Raw genomic sequence first — 24,131 nt, 5'->3', positions numbered from 1 at the left:
GTACAAATAAGCATTCTGACTGATGCACATTCACGGGCCGTTGGCTGCAAACCCCTCTGGAAAACAAAAACCTTGGGCTCTCCCACAAATATCCTTATTCCTGCTCAGGGAAAATGACTTAACGAATAACAGACAGCTAAAAGAGCAGTGGAACTGCACCCAGAAGAGCTTGGAGAGAGGGCAGCAAGGGGCCCAAAGCCACCATGACCTCCCCCGCTTAGTTGCCAAATGCCCTCTTCGGCTATTCTGACCCCGCACACAGTAAGCACAGAATACGCTTAATTCATCTCTGCCTGAGACATGAGCAATTTGGAATTGAGTGTAATGAACCGACTAGCCTGACCCTGGGAAGGACACAATCCTGGTGACACTGAAATGTTATTTCCCTTTCTCCACTTTCACTCAACCTGCTCCCTCCTGCACCACTGAAGACCCTCTCACTGCTTGGAGGAAAGTTTTTTACTCCTTGAGGGTAGCTTTGGTGCACAGAAAAGACTATGCATAGCTCTACCTGGATCTTGAAGATTAGTATTTGATTTATTAAAAACAGAGATTCAGAAATGTATTGCTCCTCCTTCAGCTTTTAAAATCAGCTTAGGAAGCTTATTATCCTATTTATAAGTCTAGCAAATATTAACAATCACTTTGAGAGGGCTTTTGATTAATGTTTGGTCCCGTTTATACACTTAGTTAATTAAACCTCTTTAACATTTTAAGCAGCATTTATAAATTTAATATATTCCATCCCTCTTTAAGTACTTTATCTGACTAACAAACCTTCCCAAGTACTAAAGCAACTCTCATAAGATTTAATAAATTAAGCATGCAAAGAAGAGTCAAGCTTATATTCTCTTAAATTTTTAAACTAAATGTAAATTTAGAAAGATTTCTACACAGGGGCACCTGGGTGGCTCAGTCAGTTGGGCGTCTGATGGGCTCCACACGCAGCAGGGAGTCTGCTTAAAATTCTCTCCTCTTCCTCAGTTCCTCTCCCCACTTGCTCTTGCTCTTTCTCTCTCTCTCTCTCTCTAAAATAAATAAATAAATCTTTAAAAAATAAAAATAAAGGGCACCTGGGTGACTTAGATGGTTACACGCCTGCCTTCAGCTCAGTTCATGATCCCAGGGTCCTGGGATCTACCCATGTCAGGCTCCCTACTCAGTGGGGAGCCTGCTTCTCCCTCTCTCTCTCTGCCTGCCCCCTCCCCTTTCTTGTGCTCTCTCTCTTTTCCTCCATCAAATAAATAAAATATTTTTAAAAATAATGCAAAGTAAGAAAGTAAAATCTCATGTCCACAGAGTATCCTTGCTACGGGCTGAATGTTAGTGTCTCCCAAAATTCATATACTGGAATCCTAACCCTCAATGTGAAGATATTTAGGAGGTGGGGCCTTTGGGACATGATCAGGTCATGAGGGTGGAGGGATTAGTGCCCTTAGAAGTGACCCTGGAGAGCTCTCCCACCCTTTCCGCCACGTGAGGACACGGTGAGCAAACAGACAGCTATGTAGGGACCAGGAAGTGGGCTCTCACAGCCACCAAATCTGTAGTGACTTGATCTAGGACTTCCCAGCTTCTGAAACTGTAAGGAATACATTTCTGTTGTTTAGACGCCTCCCAGTCTGCGGTATGGTGTTACAGATGCCCCAGCAGGCTAAGACAAGAATATACATACAAGTTCCTTTAACTTGAAAATATTAAAACTACAGTTTTAATTCCCTTAAACATCTGTGTGCTGAATTTTGTGTTTTCCCTGGACTACTAAAATGTCTATCCATAATAGAGAGAATTTTTTTCTTTTAACTAGGGTTGTTTTCATCAATGGGAACTTTTTGGGTGGATGCTGACTGGATCCTCACATAGGTGACCCTATGACCAGTCAAGCCCTATCGCCAGTCTTTAACTTCCTAACTTAAAGACGAGGGCAGCCAAGGAGACCACTCCCTTAGATATCGGTGATTGATTCCTAGTCTTCGAACCAGAGTCCGGGCCATAACCTCTATCCAAGGCTCACGTCGGAGTTTGCATTTATTTGACCCTTAAGGTACATAACTATAAATTTTTCCCCTCCAACTCTAAAGAATCTTGCATTGTAGGAGCGCCTGGCTGGCTCAATCAATAGAGCGTGTGACTCTTGGTCTCAGGGTTGTAAGTTCAATCCCGATGTTGGGTATAGAGACTACTTTAAAAAAAATCTTAAAAAAAGAAAAAGACTCCTGCATTCTTTTCATATGATTTTTATGCCTTGGGACTGCACAAGCCTCAAGGATGTTAAACTTTCATCTAATTGAATTCTGGTTCTCTCTCAGAGCCTTGCCCGATTATTTGGTTGTGACTTCCAAAGTCATTGTCCAAGATCATCGCTCAGCCCTGCTCCTCACCCTACCTCACACCCTGCAGTCCCTGACTTTCTAATCCCCCTGGGAATGGACAAGCAGACTCCTCCAGGATCTGTTTTTCTGGCAAGGCTAAGGAAGATGTTCTTAAGCTTCGTAACTTTGCGCAGAGGTTGTTGGGGGGAGGGGATTACCATGGCCCTACAGCCTCCAGAGCCAGCCCCTACAGTAGTCAAGGTCTGTTGAAAGAACAGGTCCACAGAAAAGGCACTTGAGCCAAATCCCTAATCTCCCAGAAGGATGAGGGGACATAACCGAAGTCATCACCTTGGTGCCTGCACCGAGCTAGAACCCAGGACTCCCGACTCCCAGCCTCATGGTCTGGCCACAGAGACACAATGCCCCTCAAGAAGAGCAAGACTAGCAGGGCCAGGAAGGGCCTCACAGATCACAGCCCCCAACCAATCAGCCCAAACATCAGAACACGCTACATACCGCCTTCCAGGTTGCCTGGTAAGCAGAATAGAACTGGGCACGGCCCCGTTCTATTTCTAAAGCAAATGAGCACACCATGTGTTTGTGTTTCCACACTGAGGAGAAGCAATAAGGAGAAATGACTTCCAGCTATTAGTGGAAATGGGGATGAGGGCTGGGCCTCAGAGAGCAGAGGCTGAAGGAGAAAAAGGGAGAGAATGAGGGCAGCCTCCAGGGGTCCTGGCATTGGGGTAACTCTTACAAAGAAGCCCTATATACTATGAGCCTGGGTGGCTCAGCGGTCGAGCGTCTGCCTTCGGCTCGGGTCGTGATCCCAGGGTCCCGGGATCGAGTCCCACATCGGGCTCCCAGCAGGGAGCCTGCTTCTCCCTCTGTCTGTGTCTCTGCCTCTCTCTGTGTGTCTCTCATGAATAAATAAAACCTTACAAAACAAATAAACAAAGGATTCCCTGTATACGATGTGCACTCCACAACCAGCAGGAAGAAGATGCTCTGGGCCCTCTGTCATTCGCGTATTGAAGAACCACTGGTGGAGCAGGAAGGGGACGTAAGCCGGACGTGAGGCCTCCTGCTGATCCGAGCCCCGGGGCCATCTCTCACCCGGTAAATCCCGCATTCGGCTGCAGCCCCTGGGGCCCCCGCGGCACCCTCTCTTTCCCGCCTGCCGCTGTCTGCTCATCAGCCTGGGGTGCAGCACCACCAAGAGCTCTCCCTCCAGCTGCCTCAGGAAGGAACCCACGATGCCTCTTTGGACCTCGGGGATATTGTCACCAACAGACACCACAAAGTGACAGCTATAAATGAAACTAACAAACATGAGGACCAAAATACTTTCAGAATTTTTTTAACAGTTCTACTGGTGTCACCCGTGGCCTTCACTGGACCCTAAATGGGGCAGCATCCTTGACCTCTGGGCCCTGCTTTCTCTGCCACCTGTTCACCCGAAGCCCTCCGTGCACCCCTGTGACCAGCCGCCATTCACTGTTGATGTTAGAAGCACAAAAAAAAAAAAAAAAAAAAAAAAAGGGCTCAGGCTGGGTCTCTGTCCATCTTACGGCTCTGAGGGAAGACTGACAAGCACGAGCCAGAGGTGCAGCGGGCGAGGTGCCAAGGCCAGCATGCTAAGGAGCCCCAAATGAAAGTCATTTTGTACGTGTCCCTCAATGCTCCCTTCTCCATACTGTCATCCAGCAGCTTCCAGGCCGCTCTCTCCAGCTGGACCACCTCCTCTCTGTCCCTCACCTCCCATGATCCTGGCAGCCCTGTCCCAAGAGCTCCCTGTTGCTCCTCCAGGGCCCCCAGATCCAAGTGGACAGGGCCTCCACGCCCGGAGGACATTCCAAAGGCGGTCTGCTTAGTCCACACTTGACAAAGTTTAATAAAAAGAGACATTTCCGACTAGATTAAAAAAAAAAAAAATCCCAGCAGAGGTCTCAAAATCTTCAGCCTTCCTTCCAGAAAATAAACCCTACAAATATTGGAGTTTGCTCCTTGCGCAAGTGGAGAGCCACACAACCAGTCAAGTCCTCTCTTTTTGGCAGTTACAGAATTTATTTATCTGGAAACCAGATTCCTCACTTTGGGTTTCCCATGTGCCTCACCGGATTCGAGCCACAGTTCGGTGCTTACCCAGAACCCGTTTTATTTTTCCCAGCAAGGGCTTCGTCACCAGCTGCACAGGCAGCGCTCGCCACGGGTGTCCTTGAGCCCTGCTTTGCCTTTCCATCGCTACTCAGAATTCCCTTTAGAAGCTCTAAGTGTCAACAGGCATGATCATTATTTGAGTCACCTGATACCAGAAGAGATGTCACACGGGCTGCCAAATGGGACACATTATTGCCAGGTTCGGTGCCCTGGAGGAGGGGCCCAGGCAATGCAAGCAGATGGTCTGTGAGCTCCGACAGCCAGAAGCTTTCACGAGGACACAGACATCCTGAGTGAGCTGAATCCCCAGCATGGAATGAGGAGGTGCCAGCCGCCCTCTTTGCTCAAAGTAAAAGAATGAGTTAGCACTTCTCTGGCCCTGATGGGGGCCCGAACCCATCTGAGAAGGAGAGCTCTGGGCAGCTGCCCAGGAGGCGACTGTAATCCTGTGCAGAAAGCTAATAATCCCACGGCCCCACAATTCTCCTTACTAGAAGGGTCCTGTCCCACCTCGCATGTGCCCACTCGCCAAGCGGCTTCCAGTCTAAGGCAGGTAGCAGCGGGGCCCGTCCAAAATACCATGGCCTCGGACCCCATCAGAGTCCCCCAGAGCTGTGCTACCAGATGGGGCTGGATGGGGCTCCTCCCTGCTGGTTCCCTCTCCTTCCCCTGGAAGGAGACGTCCTCGATGGAGCCACCCAGGGCCCCAGAACAATGAGGCTAGAGAGTCAGTAAAGAGAAAGAGGAAACAGGCTACGACAACGATTGGGGACAAACCAATCATCCAGGTCCCAAGCCAAGCCAGGTGCCTTTCTATGGGCTTGCCACTGTTCCACCGTCCTGGTCTTTATCTCCTCCATGCCTAACCCCGCCCCACTGTCACTCCCTCCCCTGCCCCCCTCAAGGCACCTACCCATCCTGGCAAACTTTCAGGGTAACTGCAACCTCCACAGGCCTCTTGGAGCCCCATCAGGCCCCCACCCTGGGTGAAGAAGGAATCCCCGGGCCCGGCACCCCGGCGTGCACCTGCACCTGCACCTGCCTTCCCTCCCTCGGGGGCAGTAAAGGTGGGTGCCAGTGGCGGTTGTCTTCAGGGTTCCAGACTCTCCGGCCTTATTCACGTCCTTCCACACTGGGTGACACGCTCACTAGACAGAGGTTAGATCTGGTTCTATCTTTCCACCTCCTGTTCTGAGGCCCCGGCACCTAGTTTTACTGAAGGCCACCCTGACACGCCAGCCGGGACCAAGACACATTCCTTTTGAAATGCCCCCACCCTCTGGTTTCTCACTTCCCAGTTGAGCAACACCCCCCAATTCTCAGCCATTTGCCAGAGGTGACGGACAACCTGTGTCCAAGGAAGAGCCGAGCTTTCCTGGCTCCAGCCACCACCTCCCCTCAGGGGCTCAGGAAGGAGCAGGTTCTTTCCTGTGGGGTCCCAGCATCCCCCAGGCCAAATGGGGAAACCGGCTGCCACCAAGGCCCAGTGTGGAGCCAGGCTACCTGACAGGGCTCAGGAAAGGGACAGAGTCTTGCACACAAAGCCTCTCGGCCAAGGCCACCTGGGCGTGGGGCCCCTGTCATCTCGTATAGACTCTGCTCTGCACTCGTCTGAGTTCTAGGTTTTTGCGCTTAACCTCAACTTTTGCTCCTGGCACAGTTCCTCTGCAGTTCCACCTGGACTTGGCCAACGTCAAGGAAAAAGGATTTTGTCTTCACACAGGCCAAGGGAGCCAACCAAATGCCAGGTGGAGTCAGAGGCCACCGGGGGGGCCAGGGACCCAGGGGACGGCTGGAACGGAATGCTGAAAGCTGAATGACAGCCCGGGACCTCTGGAGGGCGCATCTCTTCCCTTTCCTCGCAGGGGTCTCTCCCCTCCCTGCTGACCCGCTTCGGGGCTCTAGCTGTTGGCCTGAACAGCAGGGACGAAACTGGAATCGAGAAAGAAAGCAGCAGGGCCAGCCCAGGTGGGGCCGAGGGAAGCCGGCTCTGGATGCTCAGGGCCCCGCAGCACCGTGGAACCCCCCGGAACCTCCCCGGAACCTCTCTGGCCCCTCTGTGTCTCCTAAGGAGGCATGGAATTTGCTGGAACTGGGGTCTGGGACCGAGAGAGCCAGCTGGTCCACCAGATGGCAGTGCTACTCCTGCGCGGAGGCGACAGGGCCCGCAGTGCGGCACAGTGGCCACCGGGGGGCAACACGGGGACCACCGCTTCCCTTGGCGACTGGTTGCCTAGCAACTGTGACGCAAGGGGCTCCCACTTTGCACCCTCTTCAAGGCCTCCCAGGTTATTTCTGGCAGAACAGACTGTTGCACAAGGAGTGGCCTCAGGAATCCCCACGCTGCTACTCTAAAACCGTGAGACTAAAATGGGCCAGGGACCCCAAATCCGGCCCCACCCTGGCGTCTGGGGGACTGGGCTACTGTCCCTGCTCCTCAAGAAGGCCGGGGATCAAGAAAAGAAAACATTTTCCATTCCCTCCCATAGCCCCACAGCCACTGGGACACTGATTTCTCTAAGGTGAAGGCAAAGCGACCTGGCCCTGTCCCCTCCCCTGTGCCCTCCCATCCCAGCAGGGGGTAGATCAGTAGCAGGTGACCTTGAGCCAGACCTTGAGCCTCCCCTGCTCCCCAGCTGGACCTGCAAGGGCTGGGGGGGGGGTGGGTAATGATAAGGTCCAGCTCTGACCTTCTGTGGTCTTGAGTCCCTCCCTTCCCGCCGCCCCAAGAATTCTGTCCTTGCCTGAGCCTCTCTCCCTGGTTTTGATGACCCTGAACATAGAATTCTTCTAATTCCAGTTGGATAAGAATGACCAGACCGACCAGAGGTGGAACCAAGAAAGTGAGGCGGACACAAGACACGGAGTGTGGTTATAATGAGCTCAAAGCCTGTGCCGGTCTGGTCTGTGCGAGGGCCCGGGCGCGCCAAGGTCAGGGCCCTGGGCAGAGTCCGCGGGCCGCGGCGTTAGTGGTTCCCGCACGTCTCTGGGTCATGAGGGGCCCGCCGGCCCCGGGCCCGGGTGTGGATCACTAAGGTGTCAGGGTCTCTGAGGGGCACCCCAGTGGGGGGTCACACGGGCATGTGTAGCTCGTTGTACTCATCCTGGCCGTCCTCGTCGAAGTTGGGCTCGGCATCCTCGGAGTCCAGCTGCAGAGAGGAGAGGGTGGGAGGGGCGGGGAGGAGGCACTCCCCCCCCCCCTGCCCCCCAGCAACTCCTCCTGCAGCCCAGGCCTCGCTGGCTGCCAGGACGAGACCCCAGCCGCAAGCACTTCCCTCCGGCCAAAACCCTCCGGTCACTGCCCCAGTGACACCACCTGATGACAGTAACAGTGACAGCAACGCCCACACATCAGTACTCCCAGCGGCGTCTCCTGGCTCCTGTGCCGCCTCTGTGCACCACGTTCGGGCGGGTGACTTTTCAAAACCCTCCTCCAGCTCACAAACACAGGGCTCCAGGACAGAGGGGTTCAGTGCCATTCGACCCCCTGCGCGTCCCTCGGCTGCGTGCTTTTGTTCAGGACACAGCCTGCACAGCCGTCCCGTGCTCACTTGCCACCGAACCCACCGCACTCCGTGCTTTACCTGGACTAGTCCTTCACCCTCCCAAGGATTGTCTAAGGTAGACTCCCTCAGCAGCCCATTAACGCCATGGAGGTAAGCTGTCGGGAGGTTACATCACTCGCTCTGGCCACACCCCTAGCGGGTGGCGCGGCAGAGACTGGAACCCAGGCCTCCCTGACTCCAGGGCCCCAAGCAGCATCCCTTACCGCCTGCAGCTCCCTGTCCTGGAAGAGCCGGGGCAGAAGGCAGCGCCTCAGGGGCACCGTGAGCAGCAGCAGGAAGGGAAAGGCGAGTGAGGCCGCCGTGGACTTGACCACCCAGAGCAGTGCGATGCAGCTCAGCTGGATGCAGGTGAACAGGTGCATCCGCCACGTCTTCACCTGCAGAATGGGCCTCAAGTCTCACGGGACAGCGCCCGGCCTGCTCCCACCCACATCTTGGGGGACCCGGCTCCGCGGGTCACTCTGTCCGTCTCCCGCCCAGGAACCCCTCGGACCCCCTCCCTATCACTCCCTTCCTCGCCCCCATGCCCCCGACCCTACCTTGGTCACATAGGGTTGCTCGGGATGGTGTTTTGCCGGCATGAGGATAAGCAACAGACGCTGGGAGAGCTGGATACCGGACAGGGACGTGACCCCCATGTACAGGAAAATCCCAAAGAGCACAGCCAAGGGGATCCGGCGCAGCACAGCCCCCATGACAATGGACAGGCCTGGAGGAGGGGACACGGACCTACCTGACCCCTCGGACAGCCCCCATGAGGATGGACGGGCCTGGCAGAGAGGGGTAAAGAGCTCATAGGGTGTTACGGGGGCAGGTTGGGGTCAGAGCGGGTACGGGACACGATGCATCTGCAGACTCAGAAGGGACCTGAGCCGAGCCTGGGAGACAGAGCGGATTTAAGGCCACAGGGACCACGAGAAGGCAAACGTGTGGACGGGGGCGCGGGGGCCCGGCGAGGTGGGTGCCCTCACCCACGAGGCTGGCGATGAGCACTCCGGTGACCCGCTGCTCCCGCACCTCCTGGATCTGGGGCTTGTCGCCGGGCGCGATGGCCGTGCGCATAACAGTCAGTGCGTTCACGTGCGTGACCGAGCGGACGGTGGCAGCCGTGAGCCAGGGCAACCCGAAGAGCCCACACAGCCCCCCCAGGGAGCCGATGAGCAGCAGGTCCAGGTGGAAGCCGGAGCCCTTGAGCAGCCTGCGAGCCTTCTGGCTGACGATGAGCCTGCGGGGCCAGGCCAGGGAGCGGGGTGAGCGGCGGGGAGGCCAGGCCGGCCCTGGGGCCAGCGCAGGGCAAGGACGGGCACTGAGGCGCGCCCCCCAACGATCTGCCAGCTTCCTCTTTCCAGTTCCCAAAGTGGTGTTCTCACATTTAAGCAAATGTGAGCTAAAAACCTCATTGTGTGGATATTTAAAACACCACCGAAGCCAGATGCTCTGTCTCACCACATTGTGGTTTAACCAAAATGAGACACATGTGAGCATCACTGGGTGAGAGGACGCACTGCCAGAGCGTTGCGAGGACTGCCAAGTGCCGCCCTGCAAATGCTGGCGGGGACAGACGGAGACCGCGTCACAGCACTGCAGGGAAACCGCGCCCCGGGCCAAGTGCTCCCGGGCCACCACCCCGCTGCTTCCCGCTCCTCCCCCACCTGCCCCAGCCGGGGTCCCCCAGCGCTCACGCAGTGATTTGCGTCTCCATGAAGATGAGGATGAGGACCAGGAGGGCGGGGACGGCAGCTGCCACCATCATCCAGGGCGGGAAAGGACGGGCACTGCCCAGGGGCGGGATGAACCACGTGCGCTTATGAGGGGACGTCACCGAGAGCCCCGTGGGCACTGTCAGCTTCTGTATGGCGGGAAGGAAGACAGGGTTCAGGGACACCGCCTCCCCAGGGTAAGGACCCCACGGAGCAGCTGCTCCCACCAAGTTCTGTGTTCCCAGTACCAGCGTTCCAGGAAACCTGAAGGTGAACAGGTTTGGAGGAAATTAGCTGTCCGTCTTCCAAAGTCCCCCCAAGGACAGAGGACAGAGGATGATATCCTTTCTCCCCGAGCCCCAGGGATGCCTGTCATTTGGGCCCCAGCCCCATACCTGCCCCAGGAATCTCGGCCAAGGGCCCTACATGGACGTAGATCCCTGGCTGGCCTCCTCAGCTGCCCCCAGCCCACCTACCCCGCGGGGCCCCAGCAGGTCACTACTTCACTAAAAAAGCTGAATCCCACCCGTGATGGTGGCCGCTGCGGCAACGGGAATGTGTCATGGCCTCCCTCTCAAGACGCCAGGTGGGAGGGAGGCGGGGCTTGCTCACCTGGGTGTAGGTGTCTGTGATGGAGTAATCCACGAGGACCATCACCAGAATGGAAATGGGGATGCCAAAATCCCCAATGATGCGGCGAGCCTTGAGGGGGGCCACGAGGGAAAGGAGCGGAAGGTGGAAGTGAGGGCCAGGAGACTCACAGTCCCAACTCTCTGGGGTCTGAGCTGGTCCCTCGAAATCCCACGGGGGTGCCGCCCAGCTCAAGAGGGCACCCCGGCCTGATTAAACCTCTTTGGAGCTCCTGACCGGGAGGGACTGCACCAATTTGGTTTAGGGCCACAGGTTGACCTGGAGAACTCCAGATGGGGGCTCCCCACCACGCACCTTGCCACCCAGGAAGCGGCTGTTCCTGAACTTCCGCAGGAAGAAGGCAATGAGAAAGGTCCCCAGCATGAGGATGAGGGACAGCAGGGCCGTGTTGGGCTGGTTCCTGGGGCCGGGTGGCCCCTCGGTGGGGGGCAGGGCACTCCCGTTCAGCTCCAGCCCAGCCTCCAACGCCCCCTCGGGGGGGTAGAATGGCAGCAGTGGGTGCTCCGTGAACACCTGTGCGGGTTACAAGGTTGCTCTAGCACTCACCTGGGCAGGTGACCCTAATTTTATCAGCCTGATTTCATACAGTTGTGAGGAGGCCGCACTGACCCCTCACGTACCTGACCAGGCAACAGTATTCCACGACATCCAACTACATCACACGCGCACACGCATGCACATGCACACATGTGCACACACAGACACACTCCCCTACAGAAGGAGCCCCATGGCGCTGACCGTGCCCCACACCCTCACATGGTGCAGCCCTGCTGGGGTTCTAACCTATACCCTCTGATGCAACTCCCTGCCCTTCAGCTCTGACCTGCCCAGGGCTCCCACCCCTCAGGCCCACACCCGCGGAGCCCTCTTCCTTGTACCCTCTGCTCCCAGGGCTCCATGCCACCCCCTCCCACGCTCTCCTCCCCAGGGTGCTGCCCAGCACCCCCCCACGCCTCCCCTAAGACCTCTCTGGACCTCCACCTTGTAGAGCTTGTGGAAGGTCTCATAGATGAAAATAAGCGAGATGAGGAAGGCGAAGATCTCCTGGGTGAAAGGTGAGATATAGCGGACCAGGAAGCTGCCCTCGGCGGCCACCAGGGCAAGGACGAAGACCACCAGCCACAGGCCGACCCACACCCGGCCAGGTGAGGTACTCCAGGTCCTGGGATCGGCAAAACTGGAGGCCAGAAGGGAGGTGCGGTTACCCACAGCGGGCTGCCCGGGGGACACTGGGCCCCGGGGGACGGGCGGGCAGGGACAGGGGTGAGCTTCCACAGGGGGAGCGGGGGAGAGACCGCAGGGACCCATCGCCTGGGCCGAGGGACGGGACCTGAGATCCCGGGGTGGGGGCGGTCACCTTGAAGAAGGCTTCTTCGAAGACCAGCAGTGGCCCCGAGAAGCCGACCACAAGCAGCGGCTGGGCCCCCAGCAGGGAGAAGAGGACGCCAAGCACCGCCGTGGACACGATCAGCTCTGACACGCCCATCAGCCCTTCCGTCTTCTCCCCTGGCACAGACGAGGGTCAGCGGGGGCACCCTGGCCCGGCCCCCCGTCTCCATCTAGCTTACCCTGACCTGGGGACCCAACTCCAACAGAGCAGCCCATCCCTCCCAGCTCCCTCACCACCAGCCCAGCCCCCTCAGCACCCCCACCCCGTCATCACAGGTCCCCCACCCCTTGCACCTTTCCTGCCCCCTCTCACTTTCTAGATCCCCTGACCAGCAGCTCTTTGAGACGGTCATGCTGGAGGCTATCCCCACTCACCCATCAGCACCCTGAGGGGATCACTAAGGTCCCGTGACCACAGACTTGCAGGTGACACTGGGTCCCCTCCCCTGGCCCCCCCTCCACCTCACCTAGCAGCCCCCCGAAGGTGATGGCAGGGCTGAGGGCGGCGAAGTAGATGAAGAGCACGGCTGCCACGCACTGGGAGTGCAGGGCATCTCGCAGGTCACTGGGGTAGTGTGGGTACCGGCGCTTCACGTCCCGCACGAGCCCCCCGAACACCGAGCCAGTCCGCAGCAGGGGGTCATCTTCGGGGGTTGCCTCGGAGCCACCCAGCTCCACAGACAGCTCTGGGGGAACAAGGGGCCGCTGGAGCACAGGCCACCCACCCCTCCTGCCAGGGAGTCCCGGGCTCAGTCCCTCCCATGGGGGCACCCAGGAGTTAGGGAGTCAGGACAGCCTGGGCTCATGAGCTGTGGGGTCCGGGGGGTACGGGCCCCAAAGGCTCTGACCTTTCCCGGGGGCCACATAGCTCCCCTGCGTGGTCAGCTCCACCTTGGTCTGTTCCCGCTCCCGCCGCTTCCGCAGCAGCTCGCGCTGGAAGGCGGCCACGGAGCGCAGCAGGTCGCGGCCCTCCACCTCGGATGGAGGAATCACGATGCTGCCGTCCAGGAACTCACTGATGGCGCTCAGGAGGTCCTGCCGGTCGTCTGCCTGGTAGGCGGCCTCATGGAACAGCTGGGGGGCAGGAGAGGCAAGGGCTGAGCCGCCCAGAGAGCCCCTGGAGGGCTTCCGGGAGGAGGCGTTGGGCCGTCACAGAGCCAGAGGCAGGGTGGACGTCTGGCCACGTACACGGATCCAGTGCGATTGTCAACAAAACATTGACTCCTGTCCCTGCCGGCTGGCAACGGGCCACAACCCTGAACCTCCGAGGGCCTTCTATTCCTCCAGGAGCTTCCAGGCTTTTCCACGATGCAACGACTACAGGGGCGACCACAGGGGCCCCCAGAACCATCCAGACTGGAGTTCTCACCCCTACAGGTCGGTCAGTTAGTGTTTCCAACAACCCCCCAGCTCCGGGAGCTTCCTGTCCAGGCCAAGGGGCAGCCGCAGGGGAGACGGACAACACAGCCAGCGCCCCCGTCGAGTCTCATGTCTCATCCAAACTTGGGGGCCTGGCCTTTCTCTCCCCCATCAGCCACCTCCTCTTCCCACAGCCCAGCCCAGGGCTCCCTCTTCTCCCCTCAGCCAACAGCTCCCCCTCCCACTGCCCCAGAGCACAGCCTCCACCCAGAAGGGCTTCCCGCGCCCCCGCACCCATGGGCGCCAGTGTAGGCAGGGCAGGTGAGCGACAGGGCAAGAGGAGGCCCCGGGGGCGAATGGGCCCAGAGAACCCGGCCCCGGGTCTGCAGGACCCACCTTGTCAGACATGAGGGTGGCGATGGAGCGCCCAAGCTCATGGTAGTCAGTGCTGGTGTGGCTGGGACCCAGCATCACAAAGAGGAAGCGAACGGGCACCGGGACTTCAAGCACAGATTCCAAGAGCACAGCCTCATTCAGGCGCACAAAAGCTGCCGCCGGCTGCTCCAAGAAAGGCACGCAGCCTGGGGGAAGAGTAAGGCACGGGGTGGGGCTGGGGGGCACTGGGCAAAGAGGATCCGTCCAGGCTGGGCCCGGAGAAAACACCTGTGGCCACGCCGTACAGTTGAGCAGGCTGTGCACTGCACAAAGAAACCCCATTCTAAGGAAACCCTATTCGCGTATACGCTCACGTATTGATTATGATTCACCAGGAGGTGAAAAGTTAACAGTCTCCAAGAAGAAGCATTTCTTTTTAATTCTCACAAAAGTGCTACGTGGACTAGCAAGCAGTCCAAGAGAGCGGAACGCTGGACGGGAAGCAGGCAGAGGACCGTGAAAGAGCGAGCTGGGGTGGGGGCACGCCAGGGCTGTCGGGAAAGGCAGGAGGGACATGTCGTCGGGGGCCTGGCTGGGGCTGGAAGGAGAAGCTGCAGGCCAGAGCCCAGGACCCGCAGACACGGCGGAAGCACCCGCACCCGGGGAGGGGGCCCCCTGCCTCCTCACCCACGAGCACAACAGTGGCCTCAGCATCTTCGGGGATCTTCTCCAGCAGCTTCAGACTTTTTCCCCGGTGACCGTCTCCCCCGGGCATGTGGAGGGGCTTCTGAGGACGCAGAACTGGAATAGGGCTGGGACCCTGACCGGAGGCCGTGGCAGGCCCTGCCATCCCTTGCTCCAGCCCTGGGCCTGTGCCGTTTTCTCCCTCCCCGGCCAGGAGAGGGACCGTCGATGATGTGCCCCACGTCAGGAGGAGACCACGCGGGCTGTGGCCGCCTCCTCCAAGCTGCCCCCCACCACCCCGGCCCCGTCTGGTAGAAACGGGTCCCGTGGATCTGCTGCATCATCCCATCCACACCTTCCATCTCTTTAGGGCAGGGGCCTCCACGCATGTCTGCTACAGATCCCCCCACGTGCCCCGTATGGTGCCTGGCACCCGACCTTCCTGACCGGCGCAGGGAAGCCATCAGTGGCCTCCAGTGAAACCAGAAGCCCCCTCAGTTCCCCAGCCCAGGTCTGAGCAAGGCGACTGACCTCCTTGGCATCGGGGTCGTGAGGCCAGAGTGGGGCTGGCTCCCCGACGTCATCGGACATGGTGGGCACCGCCCCGTCAGGGCCGTGGCTGGGGGTTGGGTGATGATTCCCCAGGACCGAGTTCACGCTGGAGCTGGAGGGGTTGCGGGGAAAGAAGCCGCTGTCCTTGTCATCATTGGGATGGCTGTGAAGAGGGCAGAGGGGGCGAGGCAGGTTAGGGAGAGAGGTGTTTTTTTGGTTTTTGTTGTTTTTTTTTTTTTTTAGGTATCTGTCATACTTGGCAGGGCACTTGGATTTGAGTCCCTGGCTTGCCCTGAACTAGAAATAGGCCTTAAGTAAGTCAGCTGCAAGTAAGGCAGCCTGGGGGCTGAGCGGTGGAGGGTCAGGGCCTCTCCCCCCGGCCCGCCCCCCCCCCCCCGCCCGCCCAGTGTAAGGAGGAACCGTCTAAAAAAAAAAAAAAAAAAAAAAGGAGGAACCGTCTACTGGCTGGTGCTGTCCAAACGCGCGCGAGGAGGGAGATCCCCGTGGCTTGGGTCATTCAGGCTGAGGCTAGAAGGCCCCACGGGAGACTGTGCTCCCGGAAGGCCCCTCCCAGCCCCCCCGCCCCCGCCCCGGCACCTGTGTTTCAGTAGGAGGGTACGCAGGACGCTGGCCCTGTCCTCCGGACGGATCTGGTCAGACACGATCATGGTCTCCACCACGAGGTGCGCGATCCCCGGCAGGGTGGTCTGCTCCAGGTCCAGGAGGGCGGCTCCTGGGGGCACAGCGGGGGGGCGGTCCCATCAGAGGGGAGCAGCCACCCCAGCTGCCCTGCTCCCCGAGGGCAGGCAAACAGACCGGAGGAGCCAAGCGCCCGACGTGCACGGGCAGACACGCAGCACCACGCGGCACAGCCGAGCCACACGGGCGGGGGGGGGGGGGGATGTGCGAAGGGGCACAAGAGCAAGGGCGCGGCACCCCCAAACCCAAGGAGGGGGGTCCCTTGTTAGTTTGCGGCACGTGGCCTGGGGCCTCCTCTGGCCAGGTGCTGTGGGGGTCCCCGCGGCACAGCCCCGCGCCCGGAGCCTACAGGCCACGCAGGCAGCCGACGTGCCAGGCCGGCCCGGGCGCGGGACCCCGGGGGGGGGTGGGGAGGTCCCAGGGCTGCCCGGGCTGCTGCGGCCAACGCCGCGGGCTGTGAAGGCGGCAGGGCCCGGCGCCGGCCCGCAGGGCGATGGTCCTACCGTGGGCGATGGTCCTCCTGAGCTCCAGGAGGCTGCGGAACGAGAGCGAGGCCACGTGGGGCTTCCCCCAGCGCTCCGTCTCCTCCTCCACGTCCTCCTCAAACTTGATCCAGCGCGCCGTCTCCCGCCAGTGGGGCTCCTGGCTGCGGTCCAGCGTCAGCTCATTCAGCTCCACAAACACCTAGGGCCAGGGCGCCAGGGTGAGGGTCTGGGCGCCCGGGGGGGGGGGGGGGGGTGCAGCCGGCCGTCAGCGGCCTCCAGCAGGGGGAAGGGAGCCTCTGGGGAGGACAGGGGAGAGGGGCCCGGGCCACCCCAGCCTCCTGTACCTCGTGAGGCCTCCGATCCAGCTGCTTCTTCTTCTTCTTCCTGCGCAGGACGGGGGCCAGGCCACCGGGGCTGCCCCTGCCGCCCTGCGTCCGAGACGGCTTCTTCACTAGGTGCCGCCGCACGCCAGGGTTGTCCTCCAGCCGGTGACCTGCAGGCAAGGCGGGGGGCTGGTCCCAGGGGTCCGGCTGGGGGCCTCAGGGGCACGGCCGACCCCGCCAGCCCCCTGCTCTGCCCAGCCAGAGGCCACGTCTACACAACCACGGGGTCCAGCACGGCCACGTCAGAGGCCACTGGCCAAGCCGCTGTCAAAAGGCAAACCCCAACTCAGCCCACGGCCCCCGCTGCCTGCCCTGCCCCACGGCCCCCGCCTCTCGCTCTGGGGCCACCACCTCCATCGAGTCACCAGGCCCCCAGCACTTGCCCGGTGCCCACTCTCAGCGCCCACGTCGCCCGCGCAGATACACAACGGGCAGGCTCAGGCAGCGCTCCGTCCCCTCCTCCCTGCCTGCCCGTCCAGGCCAGCAGCTGCGGAAAGGCCAGCTGCCCTGCTACTCACAAGCTGGTCCCCCTGCCACGGGGCTCAGCTGGCCCTGGGGGGGTTCCCACAGGTCACCGTCCTCAAGGTCCAGCACCAACATCTCCAAGTCCTCTGAGGCCAGAGAGTCTCGCGTGCTGGGGGCTGGGGCCATCCAAGGGCCCCGACCCTCGGCCTCCCCAGGCCCAGGGCCCTGCGGCCTGTTGGGCTCTGCGGCCTCCTCCACCAAGCTCATCATTCTCCCAGCGGCCGAGCCCTGGCCCCTGCCCGCTGTCTCCCAGAGCCCTGGCTCTCCTAAAGGGTGGCAGCCTGGACCAGTGGTCTTTGTTCAACCAGAGCCTCCTGACCTCCCACAGCCCCAGGCCTGCTCCCTGCTGCTTCCAGCCCCCACCCTGAGTCTGTAAACACGCCCTCCCCCTTGACCACCCCCCCCCCCACTGCTGCCATCGGATTGTTCCTGTCCCTGTCCTCAGGCCCTGGCAACTTTCCATGACGTACTGAGCTCCAAGCCCTCCCCACCAACCCCCGCCCACACGCCATGCTTCCAAGGGGGAGGGAGGTGGGGTCAGTGATGCCCCCGGCCTGGGCACCGAGCCCCGTGGGTGATGACAGGTGGTACAGAAACCAGGGCGCTGATAAGATGGAAGGAATGTGCCGAGATCACAGCCAGGCCCGGCCGAGGGTGGTGTGAGAAGCAGGGTTCCCCCACCCCCCCGAATGTAGGGAGAAGCAGGACCTGGAAGAGTGGCTCACCCTCAGGGGGCTGGCATGAAGAAGACAAAGAAGAGTTTGCCCTGAGAAGAGAAGCCTTGGGGGTGGGGGATATAATGTCCCCAAATGTCACGTGGAAGGAGGGGGTTGCCTTATTCAGGGGGTGACTCAGAGGACAGAATCAGGACAGAAGGGCAGAGGTGTCACGAAGTGAAATCTCAACTCTGGCAGCCAGAGAGACGGCTTGGTGAGGTAGTGAGCTCCCCGTTCCCTGGCCATATGCCAGCAGATGGGGATACGGCCGAGGGGACTCAGCGCTGGGTTGGGGAGAGCACAGAGCTTCTCCAAGGCCCCTCCCGGGAGGGGCGCCCAAAGGGGTGGGCCATGGGGGTCGCCACAGGGTGTCACTCACTCTTCATGTCGTCCAGGTCCGCGGAGCCCAGCATCTGGGCCTCCGCCTCGTCGGTGGGCACCTGCTGCTCCGGGCCACCTGGGCTGCCCAGGGCACTGCCGGGGCACAGCCGCTCCCGCAGGTCGTAGCTGGCCGACGGGCTCCAGGGCCGGCTCTTCTCTCCAGCGACTCGGGGGACCCGCGCCCGGGGGCTCGAGGAGCTGAGGAGGCACCATGGCAGCCTTGGACTTGATGGGGAACCACGGCGGAGACGGGCCAGGTTAGGGGGGGTCCTTCGCCCTTCCCCAGCTTGGGGTCCTGGAGTCCTCCTGGGCGGAGAAGGACGCTCCCCCCGCCCCCGCCTCCCCGCCCCCATCTTACTGCCCCCCACCCCCTCCCCCGGGACACCCTCTCTCTCCTCCTGGTCCATCCCTGTCCCCTCCCCTCTCCTCCCCAGGACAGTCTCCGGGGACCCCGGGGAGCCTGGGGCCTGCTGCGGCTGGAGGCCAGTACCTGACTGCCGGTGGGGCGCTCTTGTCAGAGCCAGGGCCCCCCGAGGCCGGGGGCTTGGCGCAGGCGGCCCTCCCGGAGAGGCCAGGACTGTCCTCCTCATCGCTGCCGATGGAGAACTGGGGACAGATGCAGGTGCCCTGGGTCCCTGGGCCGCCCCAGCCCCCGCACCCCCAGGCAGCCCGGACCCCTCTGCTGCGTCCTCTCTGCACCCCCCAGAAGCCAGTCCCCTTTCAAGGACACACCCCTACCTTTGCTTTCTGGGGAGACCCTGAGGGCGGGGGCTCCGCGGGCTCTGCCTCAGATTCCCCTTCCTCTTCCTCCTCATCGTCCTCCTCCTCCTCCTCCACTCCGGCTCCCCCCTCCTCCTGGATGGGAGGGGTCCCCTCGGAGGGGGGAGCCGAGGTTCTCTCCTTCTTCCTCTTCCTTCTGGTCTGCCGGGCAGAGGTGGGGGGCAGTCGCCGCAGCTTGTGGGGCGGAGGCAGGCGCGCCGAGAGCGGGTGGTGGGTGTGGTGGGATGTGTGCCGGTGAACTGGGGGTGCAGGAGAGCCGGTTGGGGTCCCCACAGCACAAGGGGGCCCCCCACCACCCTGGGGGTACACGCCTTATTCTAGCTCAGGGCCTCACACAAGGTCACCCTAGTCCTTCCTGGAGGACCAGGCTCCCCCTGACACCTGTGTCCACGTCCAGCCACTGGTAAGGCCTGGCAGAGGGGGGACCGGGAGTCCGGAGTCGTGAACGGGGCCTGGGGGGTGTGGGAGGCCACGACACGGCAAGGGCGGGGGGAGGTACGGGGAAGAGGTGATGGAGGTGAGGGGGCAGGGACAAGAGAGCGGCCGAGCTAGGGCACAGCCATGGTGGGGAAGATGAAGGTCACCGAGGTGGGCCTCGGGTCCTCTGCCTACGTCTCCCCTGTGTCTGGGGCCCGGCTCCCCTGGAGGGCGGACAGGCGATGGGTGAGTGAGGCAGGATGACTTAACATGGCATGGTGGCCCAGCACAGCGTCCAGCACAGCGTCCAGCACAAGATGGCACTGGGTGACCAAGCCGGTGGTGAGCACGGTGATGGTGGCAATGAAGGTGATGGTGGTGAGGGCGGCCACCCTGGGGGCCCCGGGCTACCCACACTCAAAGTCCCGCTCGCTGTAGCTGCGGCTGGGCTTCTCGGGGTCCCGGGCCGGGGGCTTGCTGATGAGGTCCCCGAACCTGCTCACAGCCAAGGTCTTGCCCAAGTCGTCGTCCTCCTCCAGGTCTGGGCTCAGGGGCGGCTCCTCCAAGGGCACCCGGACCTGCGGGCTCGCGGGCGTCTCCTAAGGACCCTGGCCCGATGCCCCCGCGCCCCCACCCAGCGCTGGGGCGGCGCCCTCCCGGGGGGCCCGGGCCAGCCGCGGGGCGCCGGCGCCCGCCGAGAAATCCCAAAGGCGCTCGGGGGACGGGGGTCCCGGGGTCCCGGGTCCCGAGGCTCGCCTGCCCCGCGGGCGCCCCCCGCCCCCCGCGCCCCGCCCCGCCCCCCCCGCCCGCGCGGCCGTCACCTGGGGGAGGGGGGAGGCGCCCCCGGGCGGCGGGATCGCTCCGTTGGCCATCGCCGCTCACTGGGGGGCCCGCGGCCCGGCCGAGAAGAGGGGGGCGCTGCGGGGGCCGCGCGGGGGGCCCTGCGGGGGAGCGCGGGTCAGCAGCCCGCCCCGCGCCCCGCGAGGCCCCGCCACGCCCGCGCCGCCCCGGCCCGGCCCGGCCCGGCCCGCGCTACCTCGGGGCTCGGGCGCGCGCGGGGCCTGCGCCGGCCGCCGCGCCCCATCGCCCTGCCGCGCGCTCCCCGGGCCCCACGAGCGAGCGGCGGCCGCGAGCGGACAGACGCAGGCGCCCAGCCCGCCGCAGCCGGCTCCACCTCCTCGCGCTCGCTCCGCAGCTCCGCCGCCGGCCGCACAATGGCAGCGGGCGGGCCGCGACTCCCCCCGCCCCGGCCGCCGGCCCCACGCGCGGCCCCGCGCCCCCCCCCGCCCCCCCGCCGGCCCTTCCCGGGGCGCCCCACGCCGGGCGGGGACGGGAGCGCGGCCCTGCGGTCGCACGATCCCCGGACGGCTCCCCCACTTCGCTGCCCCCCCCCCCGCGGGAGCCCCGAGACCCCCCTACCCGGCGCGAGCCCCTCGGGCCAGCGGACGAGCTCACCGGCGCGGGAGCAGCGCCCCTCCCGCCGTGGACGCCTGCTTCTGCCCGCGGTGGGCGCCCCCGCACCCGACCTTGGCGCATTACCTGCCCTCCGGCTCCCCCTCCTTCGGCCTGCAGCGGGACTGGGCTCCCGGGTGCTTCCAGCCCTAGCTCAGGGTCCACACCTCCCCTCCCACCCTCCACCCCCTGGGCTCACACCTCCTTTTCCAAGGGCAAAGGCCTTTGCAAGGACCTGCGGGATGCCACCCTGATCCTCTGGTGTCTGGCTGAAACGGGGCCCCTAGCGCGAGGCCACGTCCTTAATATGCCTTAAGGCCCTAGAGAGGCCAGGTCCCTGAGTCCTTGGGAAGACAAGAGGATGTGGGGGCAGATGAAGGTGGGCAGCTCAGAGAGGGAAACACACTGCAGAGGGGGTGTGGGGGACAGGCAGGGTGCTGGACGTGATGGTGCTCTGCGTGAGCAGCAGGTTTCACCCCGTGACCTTGAGCGTGTAACACTCCCACCCCGGCCCTCATCTGGGTCTCAGCTCAACCCCAAAGGAAGATTTTCTACATTCAAAGCCACACCAAGGGGAGACCAGGAGGGCACCTCGGGTCTGAGAACACCCACTGGCTTTGCGCCGCCCCAGGCCCTGTCCATACTCAGGTCGGCCTCCCCACAACAGACATGCGTGACCCTGCCGTGGTCACAGCTGGGAAGCAGGCTGCCCATCCGGCATCAGGGGTGTATACAAGGTGACTGTGGGAGCCCGAGCCATTTAACTGCCCCCCCTCCACCTCTTAACACCAAAGGACATGTGCTTGGCCTCCCCCTCTCGCAGGGCGCCGAGCGAATGAGTCAGGACCGCAGGGTGAGTCACTAGCTGTGTAAGTGGAGCGTGTGAACTGTGCCCCAGAACTCGGGGTGCGAGACCCATGTGTTACAGATGGAATTATGTCCCCACCAAACTTATGTGTTGAAGTTCTGATCCCGGGCACCTCTGGGGTTCCTCATATGGAAATCGCCTAGTTAGAGACCTTGCGGTGAGGTCATACAGGGTCAGGGTGGGCTCCCTTTTTCAATATGACTGGTGCCGCTATGAAAAGGGGAAATGTGGACACAGACGTGCCCTCAGGGAGGACACCATGGGAGGATGGAGTCAGGACACCGCAAGCCGAGGAACCCCCGGAAGCTGGGACAGGTCCTTCTCTCGCATTTGCAGAGGGCACGTAGCCCTGCTGACACCTCGATCTCAGACTTCCAGCCTCCAGAACCAGAAGCAGGAGATAATAAATATCTGTGGTTTAAACCACTGAGTTTGTGGTATTTCATGACAGCAGAGACACCGTCCCAAACCTTTATATTCCGAGCCAGGTGACTCGGTTCCAAGTCTCTACCTTGAGGAGTGTTTACACCTCCAGAGAGATACTGGGGAGCCTTGGAGACTTTCGCAGTGGGGAACATCGCAGAGGACTCTCTCGGGTCTACCTGCAACACCTTGGTCCTCCTCATGACCCCGGCCCCTGGCCTCTGGGCTACAAAGCTGCGCAGTAGCCACTGGACAGTAGCCTGGGGAGGGTCCTGCCAAACTTACTGGGCCCTGCACGCCGTTGCCTTAAAAGCCCCACGTGACTCCTGCGTCTGAGGCCCCTGCCCTCGCCGGGGAGCATGCTGAGCACAGGCCCTCATCTTCCCGGACCCCCCAGCCTCCCGGACCCTCTCACCCCACCCGGAGTGGGCAGCTCTGGGCTGTAGCCTTGGAAGCCCCTCCCCTTATCCCCCCGTTGCTGGGATGATGGGGCGATATCCCCCTCCAGGGACCTTCAGATGCTGCGAGTCGTGTCTCCTTGCAGGTGGAGCTGGAGGAGATGCTGACGGCCACCAGCTGCTTCACGCCAGCTCATCCCCTCGGACGTCAGCGCCCGCTTTCAGCGTTACCACTCGGAGAGCCTGGCCTCCGGGAGGTCTTTCCAGTTGTGTTCTCCTGCACCTGTAATCATCAGGCCCCCGTACAGTGCTCCCAGTGGGGTCTTTATTTCCATGACAAGAGACCTGCTCGCCTACACAAAGGATGGCTGCCACGTGTGTAGGAGAATGGGACAGGAAAGGTGACAACAGAGGTAGAAGCCCGGAGTGCCCCCCTCGCACCCTCCTCCTCAGCCCAGCCTGGCGTGAGCACCCCCACCCTGCATGCTGAGGCCCAGGACGCTGGCCCGACACATACAGCACCAGCAAGGTCTGTCCCGTAGGTCCAAGAGCCCAGGAGCCATCCCACCACACTACCCCCATGTGGAGACACAAGCCTATCATCCTCTGGGGTCCTCGCAAATGCGCCAGGAGCCCTGTGGGGGTGGGCTCCTCTCGCAGCCGTTCCCCGGAATCGCTGTCTTGGGATCAAGCATGTGGGGGACGAGACTGATGGAGAGGATGTCTCTCATCTGCGGCCGCCCAAACGTTGGCCAACCCTCTACACCTTGGTCACGTCCCATGAGTACCATCTCTCCAAGGTCGAAGCCCCGTGCCCCTCGCGGGACTCCCTTGAGGTGAGGGTACAGACACCACTTGGTTCCATCAAGCTGACTCGCCTGCCCAAGAGCTGAAGTCGGAAGTGAGCAATGTGCACCTGTGCGAGCCCGGGAGTGGGGGCGTGCGGGTCCTCTGAGGCGGCGGCGGTGCTTCTGCGGGCGCGGCTCTCGGGACCGGCTGGTCCTCAGTCCTAGCTCTCGGCTCCTCCCCGAAATACCACCTGGTACTCACTATTTCCTTCTATCAGTTCCTTTCCAGCTTAGAGTAGCTGTTGCTGGCAGCTCAGCATCCTGATCGATGGAGTCGGGGAGACGCCCTGGGTCCAGGCCCTGGGCCAGGCGGGCGGCAAGTATGAGTGGTACCACTACCAGGGCACCGGCAGCAAGCCCGTGGGGGCATGGCCAGCCTATTAGCAGGCCTGGGCCGTCCCTGCCCCTCTTACTACGTCACTCCTCGCCAACTCCTCGATCTTTTTTCCTTTATTTATTCTGGGTGCCTGACTGACTCAGAAGAGCATGCGACTCCTGATCTCGGGGGTTGTGAGTTCGAGCTCCACCCACACTGGGTGTAGAGATTACTGAAATAAACTTTTTTCTTATTCTTTTTTAAGATTTTATTCATTTATTTGACAGAGAGACAATGAGCACAAGCAGGGGGAGCGGCAGGAAGGAGGAGAAGCAGGCTCCCCCGCTGAGCAGTGAGGCTGCCATGGGGCTCCATCCCAGGACCCCAGGATCATGACCCGCATAGCAGACAGGCCCTTAAACTGTGGAAGGAGCCTCAGTGTCCATCGAAAGATGACTGGATAAAGAAGCTGTGGTCTGTGTATACGATGGAATATTCCTCAGCCATTAGAAACGACAGATACCCACCATTTGCTTCGACGTGGTTGGAACTGGAGGGTATTATGCTGAGTGAAATAAGTCATTCGGAGAAAGACAAACAGTATATGGTCTCATTCATTTGGGGAATATAAAAAAAATAGTGAAAGGGAATAAAGGGGAAAGGAGAAAAAAGGAGTGGGAAATATCAGT

At 61.3% G+C, this 24,131-nt stretch overlaps 1 protein-coding gene and 1 long non-coding RNA gene across 6 annotated transcripts; one reads left to right on the top strand and one right to left on the bottom strand.

Moving 5' to 3' along the window:
• Positions 1-7,300: 7,300 nt before the first annotated feature.
• SLC4A3 (solute carrier family 4 member 3) lies at positions 7,301-20,044 on the bottom strand. Of its 3 annotated transcripts, none has more exon segments than NM_001289433.1 (23): positions 7,301-7,624; positions 8,245-8,418; positions 8,581-8,750; positions 9,013-9,266; positions 9,724-9,890; positions 10,354-10,443; positions 10,687-10,905; positions 11,374-11,535; positions 11,537-11,569; positions 11,750-11,898; positions 12,249-12,467; positions 12,630-12,855; positions 13,537-13,721; positions 14,203-14,302; positions 14,731-14,914; positions 15,349-15,484; positions 15,954-16,134; positions 16,280-16,428; positions 17,939-18,165; positions 18,431-18,546; positions 18,679-18,959; positions 19,553-19,715; positions 19,959-20,044. In NM_001289433.1, coding segments are annotated over 23 exon segments (3,714 nt in total). In that variant the 5' UTR covers positions 20,010-20,044; the 3' UTR covers positions 7,301-7,546.
• LOC119867967 lies at positions 17,250-23,788 on the top strand. Of its 3 annotated transcripts, XR_005385422.1 has the most exons (5): positions 17,254-17,778; positions 17,955-18,197; positions 18,375-19,383; positions 22,425-23,320; positions 23,730-23,788. It is a non-coding gene; the product is annotated as an uncharacterized LOC119867967 (long non-coding RNA). The 3 variants fall into 3 exon arrangements; XR_005385423.1 differs by lacking the exon at positions 23,730-23,788 and having other exon boundaries at positions 17,250-17,778; positions 18,375-19,123; positions 22,425-23,693; XR_005385421.1 differs by lacking the exon at positions 23,730-23,788 and having other exon boundaries at positions 17,250-17,778; positions 22,425-23,693.
• Positions 23,789-24,131: the final 343 nt, after the last annotated feature.

This window comes from Canis lupus, chromosome 37 (genome assembly GCF_011100685.1).
Source record: "Canis lupus familiaris isolate Mischka breed German Shepherd chromosome 37, alternate assembly UU_Cfam_GSD_1.0, whole genome shotgun sequence".
Classification (NCBI taxonomy): Eukaryota; Metazoa; Chordata; class Mammalia; order Carnivora; family Canidae; genus Canis; species Canis lupus.
Note: the sequence above shows the minus strand (reverse complement) of the source record. Positions and strands in the feature narration are given on the sequence as shown.